Source organism: Tachysurus vachellii, chromosome 6 (assembly GCF_030014155.1).
Source record: "Tachysurus vachellii isolate PV-2020 chromosome 6, HZAU_Pvac_v1, whole genome shotgun sequence".
Lineage (NCBI taxonomy): Eukaryota > Metazoa > Chordata > Actinopteri > Siluriformes > Bagridae > Tachysurus > Tachysurus vachellii.
In genome coordinates, this window is record NC_083465.1 from 30857144 (window position 1) to 30869643 (window position 12500).

General features: G+C 46.8%; 1 protein-coding gene across 1 annotated transcript in view; it reads left to right on the plus strand.

Moving 5' to 3' along the window:
* cntln (centlein, centrosomal protein) overlaps nucleotides 1–12500 on the plus strand; it is a 108991-nt gene that overhangs the window by 85358 nt on the left and 11133 nt on the right. Inside the window, exons 21-27 of the mRNA XM_060873258.1 lie at nucleotides 1–51; nucleotides 139–335; nucleotides 7082–7243; nucleotides 7389–7486; nucleotides 8437–8563; nucleotides 8646–8783; nucleotides 8878–9063. The exon at nucleotides 1–51 is cut by the window's left edge and continues 30 nt beyond it. Of these exons, the coding sequence (XP_060729241.1) occupies nucleotides 1–51; nucleotides 139–335; nucleotides 7082–7243; nucleotides 7389–7486; nucleotides 8437–8563; nucleotides 8646–8783; nucleotides 8878–9063 (959 nt within the window). The remainder of the gene's footprint in view (nucleotides 52–138; nucleotides 336–7081; nucleotides 7244–7388; nucleotides 7487–8436; nucleotides 8564–8645; nucleotides 8784–8877; nucleotides 9064–12500) is intronic.

The window sequence follows — 12500 nt, forward strand, 5'->3', positions numbered from 1 at the left end:
GGAGGAAGATGATGAAAAGGAGGAGTGTATGTGTGGTGAAGAAGGGAGCAGGTAAACACCATACAACACTGTAACCATCTCACTCGCCATGCAGAGGTCTTACACTCGTGTGTGTGTGTGTGTGTCTTTCCTCTTCAGGAGTATGTGAGGATGCAGTAGTGAGGAAGAGGAGAGGGATGAAGAGCGGTCGTGTGTGTGCTGTGTTTACTCAGAGGCTTGCCTGTCTGCAGCAGCAGGTTGCAGTTCTGCAGGCGGCCAGCAGGGCGGCGCACGACGAGCGACTCAAATACCAACACACACACACTGAACTGCAGACACTAACAAACACGCTGAAGGTACACACACTCACAGACACACACACACAGACACGTCAGTGTTGTACTGAGACTATAACCCTTAAAGTCACAGAGGTGACAATAATAATCATGAGTCATTGTGTTATTTTGTTGTGTGTTTGTGTGCTTGTGTGTGTTTGCGCAAAGGTCAGGTTTTTACCTTCTCTCCAAGTGTGTGTGATGAACACATATGTTTACACAGAGACAGCATAAACACACTGTATGCTGTGTGTGTGGGTGTGTGTGTGTTGGATGAAGTAGACAGAGCAGAATCTGTTCATCTGGGACCTGATTAAGAAACTCCTTCATACAGGAGGTCAAACAAACACACACACGCACCCACATACACATCTCGGCCATTACTGTTGATGACTGCTGCTTTGGGAGAGTGTGTGTCTTGTAGTATTAATGTGGGTGTATGAGGGCAGTAGGAGTCCTGCCCCACTGCCCCGACACACACAGTTCCTCTATTAATTGGCCGAATTTACTGTTATCTGATTGGATGGTGACCAATCTTGTGTGTGTGTGTGTGTGTGTGTGTGTGTGTGTGTGTGTGTCTGTGTGGGCACACGTGTGCAGGAATTGTTAGGCATGAGTGGATGATCCACAAAAGCAAAGTGACACTTTCATCAGTCTGTCACTCCCTTATCTCCTGCACACACACACACACACACACACACATTGTTGACAGAACTGACCAACACACACACACACACACGCACTTTATTTTGTGTCATCTCTTTGACACATACAAGAACATAAGTACCTGCTGTCACAAAATAGTGACTTCTTACTGTTAGTGTGTCACTCTGATTGAAACATGCTGTAACCACACACACACACACACACACACACACACACACACACACAGTAGTAGACTTAGATATTCTGGGAACTACCAGAAGTCCTGAGTTTTGTGATCTCAGAGAGCGTGAAGGATTGTAACGTGTTAGAAGACTAGTTAGATACATGGGAGCTAAACCATTAAGAGCCTTGTACGTAAGTAGCAGCAGTTTGTAATCAATTCTAAACTTAACAGGTAGCCAGTGTAGAGATGATAAAATTGGGGTTATATGGTCATACTTTCTTGTCCTAGTGAGAACTCTGGCAGCTGCATTTTGGACTAACTGTAGCCTATTTATTAAAGATGCAGGACAACCACCTAGTAATGCATTACAATAGTCCAGTCTAGAGGTCATGAAAGCGTGAACTAGCTTCTCAGCATCAGATACAGACAGGATGTTTCTCAGCTTGGCCATAACACACACACACACACACACACACACATGAAAGCATGAACTAGCTTCTCAGCATCAGATACAGACAGGATGTTTCTCAGCTTGGCAATATTTCTAAGGTGAAGAAGGCTGTGTTTGTAATATGGTGATATGATCACAACATGTTCAGCCTATCAAGTAATATATAATGGTCAATGGGATAAAAAGCTGCACTAAGATCCAGTAAAACCAGCAAAGAGACACAACCCTGATCAGAGACCAGTAACAGGTCATCAGCGCTGTCTCTGTGCTATGATGAGGCCTAAATCCTGACTGATACAGTTCATGAATATTATTCCTATGTAGATCTGAACATAACTGCTGAGCTACAACCTTTTCTAGGATCCTGGAGATAAAGGGGAGGTTTGATATTGGCCTTTAGTAATATTGTTATCTACAGTAGCAGCTATCAGACCGTCTGGTTTTATATTAATAATCTGAGTTTTTTGCCATTAAAATAATTCATGAATCATTGCTGCTGTATATTAATGTGTGTTTTTCTACAGTGGTTTTACTCTGAGTTCATTTGCTACACAATTAAATAAAAATCTAGGACCATTTTGTTGTCCTAAGTTAGCATGGAGAGATACACTGAGAGATACGCTGAGAGATACACTGAGACATACACTGAGAGATACACTGAGACATACGCTGAGACATACACTGAGAGATACGCTGAGACATACACTGAGAGATACACTGAGACATACACTGAGAGATACGCTGAGACATACACTGAGAGATACGCTGAGAGATACACTGAGAGATACACTGAGACATACACTGAGAGATACACTGAGACATACACTGAGAGATACGCTGAGACATACACTGAGAGATACACTGAGACATACACTGAGAGATACACTGAGACATACACTGAGAGATACGCTGAGACATACACTGAGAGATACACTGAGACATACACTGAGAGATACACTGAGACATACACTGAGAGATACGCTGAGACATACACTGTGCGTGTGTGTGTATACGCGCGTGTGTGTGTACGTGTGTGTATGCGTGCATGTGTGTATGCGTGCGTGTGCGTGTATGCGCACGTGTGTGTATGCGCGCGTGTGTGTGTAGTGTATGCACGCGCGTGTGTGTGTGTATGCGCGCGTGTGTGTGTATGCGTGCGTGTGTGTATGCGTGCGTGTGTGTATGCGTGTGTGTGTGTGCATGTGTGTGTGTATGTTTCCATGTGTGTGTGTATGCATGCGTGTGTGCATGTGTGTGTATGCCTGCGTGTGTGTGTGTATGTTTGCATTGAGAGATACACTGAGAGATACGCTGTGCGTGTGTGTGTATACGTGCGTGTGTGTGTATGTGTGCATGTGTGTATACATGCGTGCGTGTGTGTATGCGTGCGTGTGTGTATGTGTGCGTGTGTGTGTGTATATGCGCGTCTGTGTGTATACGGGCGTGTGTGTGTATACGGGCGTGTGTGTGTGTGTGTGTGTATACGTGCGTGTGTGTTTGTATGCGTGCGTGTGTGTGTATGCGTGCGTGTGTACGCGTGCGTGTGTGTGTATGTTTGCATGCGTGTGTGTGTATGCATGCGTGTGTATGCATGTGTGTGTGTATGCATGCGTGTGTGTGCATGTGTGTGTATGCCTGCGTGTGTGTGTATGTTTGCATGCGTGTGTGTATGCGTGCATATGTATGTATGCGTGCGTGTGTGTATGCGTGCGTGTGTATGCGTGTGTGTGTATACATGCGTGTGTGTGTGTGAGTAATGATAGAGGTTTTACTTACTTTTTTGAAGCTTCAGTGTGTGTGTATGCGTACGTGTGTGTATACGTGTGTATGCGTGTGTGTGTATGCGTGTGTGTGTATGTGTGTATGCATGCATGTGTGTGTGTGTGTTTGCATATGTGTGTGTGTGTGTGTATGCGTGTGTGTGTGTATGCGTGTGTGTAAGCGTGTGTGTGTGTATGCATGCGTGTGTGTGCATGTGTGTGTATGCCTGCGTGTGTGTATGTTTGCATGCGTGTGTGTATGCGTGCATATGTATGTATGTGTGTGTGTATGCGTGCGTGCGTGTGTATGTGTGTGTGTGTATGCGTGCGTGTGTATGTGTGTGTGTATGCGTGCGTGTGTATGTGTATACGCGCGTCTGTGTGTACGTGTGTGTATGCGTGCATGTGTGTATGCGTGCGTGTGTATGTGTATACGCGCGTCTGTGTGTACGTGTGTGTATGCGTGCATGTGTGTATGCGTGCGTGTGCGTGTATGCGCACGTGTGTATGCGCGCGCGTGTGTGTAGTGTATGCACGCGCGTGTGTGTGTGTATGCGCGCGTGTGTGTATGCGTGCGTGTGTGTATGCGTGCGTGTGTGTATGCGTGCGTGTGTGTATGCGTGTGTGTGTGTGCATGTGTGTGTGTATGCGTGTGTGTGTGTATGCATGCGTGTGTGTGCATGTGTGTGTATGCCTGCGTGTGTGTGTATGTTTGCATGCGTGTGTGTATGCGTGCATATGTATGTATGCGTGCGTGTGTGTATGCGTGCGTGTGTATGCGTGTGTGTGTATACATGCGTGTGTGTGTGTGAGTAATGATAAAGGTTTTACTTACTTTTTTGAAGCTTCAGTGTGTGTGTATGCGTACGTGTGTGTATACGTGTGTATGCGTGTGTGTGTGTATGCGTGTGTGTGTATGTGTGTATGCATGCATGTGTGTGTGTGTTTGCATATGTGTGTGTGCGTGTGTGTGTATGCGTGTGTGTGTGTGTATGCGTGTGTGTAAGCGTGTGTGTGTGTGTGTATGCATGCGTGTGTGTGCATGTGTGTGTATGCCTGCGTGTGTGTATGTTTGCATGCGTGTGTGTATGCGTGCATATGTATGTATGTGTGTGTGTATGCGTGCGTGCGTGTGTATGTGTGTGTGTGTATGCGTGCGTGTGTATGTGTGTGTGTATGCGTGCGTGTGTATGTGTATACGCGCGTCTGTGTGTACGTGTGTGTATGCGTGTATGCGTGCGTGTGCGTGTATGCGCACGTGTGTGTATGCGCGCGCGTGTGTGTAGTGAATGCACGCGCGTGTGTGTGTATGGCGCGTGTGTGTATGCGTGCGTGTGTGTATGCGTGCGTGTGTGTATGCGTGTGTGTGTGTGCATGTGTGTGTGTGTATGTTTCCATGTGTGTGTGTATGCATGCGTGTGTGCATGTGTGTGTATGCCTGCGTGTGTGTGTATGTTTGCATTGAGAGATACACTGAGAGATACGCTGTGCGTGTGTGTGTATACGTGCGTGTGTGTGTATGTGTGCATGTGTGTATACATGCGTGCGTGTGTGTATGCGTGCGTGTGTGTATGTGTGCGTGTGTGTGTGTATACGCACGTCTGTGTGTATACGCGCGTCTGTGTGTATACGGGCGTGTGTGTGTATACGGGCGTGTGTGTATACGGGCGTGTGTGTGTGTATGTGTGCATAAATGCCTCTGTGTGTGTGTATACGTGCGTGTGTGTATGTGTACGTGTGTGTGTGCGTACGTGCATGTGTGTATACGTGCGTGTGTGTATGTGTGCGTGTGTGCGTACGTGTGTGTATACGCGTGCATGTGTGTATTCGTGCGTGCGTGTGTGTATGCGTGCGTGTGTGTGTATGCGTGCGTGTGTACGCGTGCGTGTGTGTGTATGTTTGCATGCGTGTGTGTGTATGCATGCGTGTGTATGCGTGTGTGTGTGTATGCATGCGTGTGTGTGCATGTGTGTGTATGCCTGCGTGTGTGTGTATGTTTGCATGCGTGTGTGTATGCGTGCATATGTATGTATGTGTGTGTGTATGCGTGCGTGTGTATGCGTGTGTGTGTATACATGCGTGTGTGTGTGTGAGTAATGATAGAGGTTTTACTTACTTTTTTGAAGCTTCAGTGTGTGTGTATGCGTACGTGTGTGTATACGTGTGTGTGTGTGTGTATGTGTGTATGCATGCATGTGTGTGTGTGTTTGCATGTGTGTGTGTGTGTATGCGTGTGTGTGTGTGTATGCGTGTGTGTAAGCGTGTGTGTGTGTGTATGCATGCGTGTGTGTGCATGTGTGTGTATGCCTGCGTGTGTGTATGCGTGCTTGCGTGTGTATGTGTGTGTGTATGCGTGCGTGTGTATGTGTGTGTGTATGCGTGCGTGTGTATGTGTGTGTGTATGCGTGTGTGTGTGTGAGTGATGATAGAGGTTTTACTTACTTTTTTGAAGCTTCAGTGTGTGTGTGTATGCATGCGTGTGTGTATACGTGTGTATGCGTGTGTGTGTATGTGTGTATGCATGCGTGTGTGTGTGCATGCGTGCGTGTGTGTGTATGTGTGCATATGTATGTGTGTGTGTGTGTATGCGTGCGTGCGTGTGTGCATGCGTGTGTATGCGTGTGTGTGTATGTGTGTGTGTATGCGTGCGTGTGTATGCGTGCGTGTGTATGCGTGCGTGTGTATGTGTGTGTGTATGCGTGTGTGTGTATGCATGCGTGTGTGTGAGTGATGATAGAGGTTTTACTTACTTTTTTGAAGCTTCAGTGTGTGTATGTATGCGTGCATGTGTGTATACGTGTGTATGCGTGTGTGTGTATACGCGTGTGTGTGTGTGTGTATGCGTGTGTGTGTGTGTGTGTGTATGTGTGTATGCATGCGCGTGTGTGTGTATGCGTGCGTGTGTATACGTGTGTGTATGCGTGTGTGTGTGTATGTGTGTGTTTATGCGTACGTGTGTGTGTATACGTGTGTGTGTATGTGTGTGTGTGTATGCGTGTGTGTGTATACGTGTGTGTGTGTGTGTGTATGCGTGTGTGTGTATGTGTGTGTGTATGCGTACGTGTGTGTGTATACGTGTGTGTGTATGTGTGTGTGTGTATGCGTGTGTGTGGGTGTGTATGTGTGCGTGTGTGTACATGTGTGTGTATGCCTGCGTGTGTGTGTGTATGTGAGTGATGATAGAGGTTCACATTTGTGCTGTGTTGTTGTGATGTTATGGTTAGTTTCTGTACCAGAGAGAATGGTGTTTTCCTTCAGTACAAAGTCTCAGAAGGTTCTCAATCCTCACTGAACAGACACACACACATATACACACACACACACATGCATACACACACACACACACACACACACAAACAGGTAAATCCTGTGTGTCTTTAACAAAGCTGTAAGAGTGTGATTAGACCTATGCTTCATGCTGGGTAAACTCCCAGAGTGCACTGGGGCCTTGTGGATCTCGCTCTGTAACATCTGCCAATCACAGTGCATCTGTATAATGAGTCTCATAACATAAGAGAAGAGCTTAAGCCTCAATTCCCTGTCCTGATATACACACTACAAAGTGAGCAGTTTCACACATTAGTGTGTGTAAACACGTGTTCATTCTAGTGTGGAGGATTTTATAATGTATATCCCCTCGTGATCAGTGTGGGGAATTAATAAGTGTGTATCAGTTTTTTATTGGCTAAAACACAATAAAGTACTAAATGGAGTTTTGACACTACAGCAACAGAAGGCTGTGTTGGAGGCGGAGTTAGAGCGGTTGAGGAAGTCCCGCCCCCCTGAAACACAACACCAGCTGTCTGTCACAGCGTCGGCTCCTAACCCTGACCTCAATAACGTCAAAACACTGGAGAGTGAAATCAAACAGCTCAACAACAGGCTGAAGGTACACACACACACACACACACACACACACACACACACACAGTGTACAGATGAAGTAAATATGAACATCTGTACTGTACTGCATATTTTTTTTTAGATATATTGCTGCTATAGAATGTGTGTGTGTGTGTGTGTGTGTGTGTTAGAGTTCTAGTGCTGAGGTGAGCCGTCAGAGTGCTTTGATTAAAGGCCTCAGGACAGAGCTGCATGAGCGAGACCAACGCCTTAAGGAGCTACAGGACAAGTACATACACCTGTCTGTCTTTGTGTCTTTGTTTCTGTATGTGTTCATCTGCCTTTTTCTTCATTCATCTGTCTGTCAGTCTGTCTGTCTGTCCATTTTGTGTGCACAGTATTGTCACTGTGTATATACACACACAATTGTATTCTAGTGGTTAGGGGAACAGACAGAAAGCAGTGTATACTCTTTTCTGTGCTAACCTCACACTAAGGAGACAGACAGGTAAGGAGACAGACGGGTAAGGAGACAGACGGGTAAGGAGACAGACGGGTAAGGAGACAGACAGGTAAGGAGACAGACGGGTAAGGAGACAGACGGGTAAGGAGACAGACAGACAGGTAAGGAGACAGACAGACAGGTAAGGAGACAGACGGGTAAGGAGACAGACAGACAGGTAAGGAGACAGACAGGTAAGGAGACAGACAGACGGGTAAGGAGACAGACAGACGGGTAAGGAGACAGACAGACAGGTAAGGAGACAGACAGGTAAGGAGACAGACGGGTAAGGAGACAGACAGACAGACAGGTAAGGAGACAGACGGGTAAGGAGACAGACAGACAGGTAAGGAGACAGACGGGTAAGGAGACAGACAGACAGACAGGTAAGTGAGCAGTAGAAGGTCCTCTAGCTACTCTCTACATATTAGGGTCGATACCTGCTTCTGTGTGTGTGTGCATGTGTGCGTTTGTGCATGTGTGTGTGCGTGTGTGTGTGTGTGTGTTTGGCTCCCCAGGACACACACACTCATTTCTGTTAATGTCAGTGCAATAAGACTCACATTTATTCAGTGTGTTTGCTCTGAGCTTCTCTCTGTCTGTCTCTGAAGGGTGCAGAACATTTACCTTCTGCTCATTAACACCTACACACACACACACCCCTGTAACACACATGATTAGGGACATTAAAACATGAGCATATGGTCAAATGTGTGTGTGTGTGTGTGTGTGTGTAGGGTGTGCCACTGTGAGAGGGATGTGGTGATGAAGAGACAGTTGGTGGAAGATCTGCGCAGTCGGCTGAAGATCCTGCAGGATTCAGAGAGCAGTCATCGCTCACACATCGACGAACTGGAGAGAAAGGTGTGCGCACACACACACACACACACACACACACACACACACACATACAGGTGATCACAGAGTGGTGTGTGTTGTGTATCAGGTAAAGGGTCAGTGTGAGGAAGCATCCAACAGGAAGTCATTTATCGAGTCTTTAAAGAGGAGGCTGAGCGTCGCTACTCACGACAAACAGCAGTGTGAGAACATCAACAGCACACTCCGAGAGCAGCTACACACTAAGGTAACACACACACACACACACACACACACACACACACACACACACTATAAGAACACACATATATAAAGTTTGTTGTGTTTGCGCATGTGTGTAGGAGCAAAAGCTAACAGCGCTGCAGGCTCGGATGACAGAGTGTGAGAGGTCAAAGGTCAATCTGGAGCAGACGGCAACAGAGCAGATGAAGCTTCTGACCAATCAGAGCACAGAGACAATACACACACTGCAGAACAAACTCACACTGGCACAGTCTCAACACCAACACTTACGTTCAGTCATCCAGGTACACACACACACACACACACACACACTTTTATTTGTCCATCTGTCTGTACACATATCATATTCTTATACATATGTCTGTGAATGTGTCTCTGTACACCTGTCTGTCTCTGTACACCTGTCTGTCTCTGTACACCTGTCTGTCTCTGTACACCTGTCTGTCTCTGTACACCTGTCTGTGTCTCTCTGTACACCTGTCTGTCTCTCTCTGTACACCTGTCTGTCTCTGTACACCTGTCTGTCTCTGTACACCTGTCTGTCTCTGTACACCTGTCTGTGTCTCTCTGTACACCTGTCTGTCTCTCTGTACACCTGTCAGTCTCTCTGTACACCTGTCTGTGTCTCTGTACACCTGTCTGTGTCTCTGTACACCTGTCTGTCTCTCTGTACACCTGTCTGTCTCTCTGTACACCTGTCTGTGTCTGTACACCTGTCTGTGTCTCTCTGTACACCTGTCTGTGTCTCTGTACACCTGTCTGTATCTCTGTACACCTGTCTGTGTCTCTGTACACCTGTCTGTGTCTCTGTACACCTGTCTGTGTCTCTGTACACCTGTCTGTCTCTGTACACCTGTCTGTGTCTCTGTACACCTGTCTGTCTCTGTACACCTGTCTGTGTCTCTGTACACCTGTCTGTCTCTGTACACCTGTCTGTGTCTCTGTACACCTGTCTGTGTCTCTGTACACCTGTATGTCTCTGTACACCTGTCTGTGTCTCTGTACACCTGTCTGTCTCTCTGTACACCTGTCTGTCTCTCTGTACACCTGTCAGTCTCTCTGTACACCTGTCTGTGTCTCTGTACACCTGTCTGTGTCTCTGTACACCTGTCTGTCTCTGTACACCAGTCTGTCTCTGTACACCTGTCTGTGTCTCTGTACACCTGTCTGTGTCTGTACACCTGTCTGTGTCTCTCTGTACACCTGTCTGTCTCTCTGTACACCTGTCTGTATCTCTGTACACCTGTCTGTGTCTCTGTGTCTCTGTACACCTGTCTGTGTCTCTGTACACCTGTCTGTGTCTCTGTACACCTGTCTGTGTCTCTGTACACCTGTCTGTCTCTGTACACCTGTCTGTGTCTGTACACCTGTCTGTGTCTCTCTGTACACCTGTCTGTATCTCTGTACACCTGTCTGTGTCTCTGTACACCTGTCTGTGTCTCTGTACACCTGTCTGTGTCTCTGTACACCTGTCTGTGTCTCTGTACACCTGTCTGTCTCTCTGTACACCTGTCTGTGTCTCTGTACACCTGTCTGTGTCTCTGTACACCTGTCTGTGTCTCTGTACACCTGTCTGTGTCTCTGTACACCTGTATGTCTCTGTACACCTGTCTGTCTCTCTGTACACCTGTCTGTGTCTCTCTGTACACCTGTCTGTGTCTCTGTACACCTGTCTGTGTCTCTGTACACCTGTCTGTGTCTCTGTACACCTGTCTGTCTCTCTGTACACCTGTCTGTATCTCTGTACACCTGTCTGTGTCTCTGTACACCTGTCTGTGTCTCTGTACACCCGTCTGTGTCTCTGTACACCTGTCTGTGTCTCTGTACACCTGTATGTCTCTGTACACCTGTCTGTCTCTCTGTACACCTGTCTGTGTCTCTCTGTACACCTGTCTGTCTCTCTGTACACCTGTCTGTATCTCTGTACACCTGTCTGTGTCTCTGTACACCTGTCTGTGTCTCTGTACACCTGTCTGTCTCTCTGTACACCTGTCTGTCTCTCTGTACACCTGTCTGTCTCTCTGTACACCTGTCTGTATCTCTGTACACCTGTCTGTGTCTCTGTACCCCTGTCTGTGTCTCTGTACACCTGTCTGTGTCTCTGTACCCCTGTCTGTGTCTCTGTACACCTGTCTGTGTCTCTGTACCCCTGTGTCTCTGTACCCCTGTGTCTCTGTACCCCTGTCTCTCTGTACACCTGTCTGTCTCTCTGTACACCTGTCTGTGTCTCTGTACCCCTGTCATTCTCCCTGTGTCTCTGTACCCCTGTGTCTCTGTACCCCTGTGTCTCTGTACCCCTGTGTCTCTGTACCCCTGTCTGTCTCTCTGTACCCCTGTGTCTCTGTACCCCTGTCTCTCTGTACCCCTGTGTCTCTGTACCCCTGTGTCTCTGTACCCCTGTGTCTCTGTACCCCTGTGTCTCTGTACACCTGTCTGTGTCTCTGTACCCCTGTGTCTCTGTACCCCTGTGTCTCTGTACCCCTGTGTCTCTGTACCCCTGTCTCTCTGTACACCTGTCTGTCTCTCTGTACACCTGTCTGTATCTCTGTACACCTGTCTGTGTCTCTGTACCCCTGTCATTCTCCCTGTGTCTCTGTACCCCTGTGTCTCTGTACCCCTGTGTCTCTGTACCCCTGTGTCTCTGTACCCCTGTCTGTGTCTCTGTACCCCTGTGTCTCTGTACCCCTGTGTCTCTGTACCCCTGTGTCTCTGTAGTTTCACACAGGTTCTGTGTGTGTGTGTAAATATGAAACATTGTTTATTATTGTTTATAATTAAAGTGGATTAATTTCAGTTGTAATCAGCAGTGCACTGATTAAACCAGTGATCAGCTCATCCAGAGAAAATCACCTTTTTTCAGTCAATTACAGCTGAAACACTGACATGGCGATGGGCTTTACACACTTCCCTCATTACTGTCATGCTGTGTGTGTGTGAGTGTGTGTGTAACTTTATAAAACACACTTTATTACCCACTCCTGACTGTTAATGAGCGTTTACAGCTTACAGAAACATCTTTAGCAGCCGATCCCACTGCTGAGCACTAATAGTGTATACACACAGGCACTCACACACACTCACTCACACACACACACACACACTCACACTCACCCACTCCAAGGTCAGGTTTTCAGAAGGCTTTAGGGGGGAATGATACAGCAGATTATTGCGGTGATCAATAAGCACAGAATGAAGCAGGAGGGAGTTTGTGTTATTGACTTTCTCATGTATAGTGGCAGCGTTAAAACTCTAATCATCTCTCTCACACACACACACACACACACACACACACACACACACACACACACAGACCAGAGTACAGCATCCTCTCCCCAGATTAAGGCTGTAAGTAAATATGTATATGTTGTTTGAATTGAACAAATAAACAATATGGTACAGATGCGACCAATAGGCAGGTTTTAAGGGGGTGTTTATTTATTTATTTATTTATTCAAATTTCTCCAAAAATCTTTATAGTAGGTGCAGATCAACAGTTTTGAGTATTTTATGCTTCGCAGTATCTTATGGCAATATACAGACTTTTTCTGTGAAACCTGGCAACCCAGCTGACGGCTGTTATCTGAATCAGACACACACTGTACGTTTATTCCAGGAGAAAAACCTGAACACTGTGATCCAGAACCTTCAACTGTACAAACCATAGACATATCCTTAATCTCCATCTACACTAAATGTCTCAGACATGTCACCCCTGACCAGG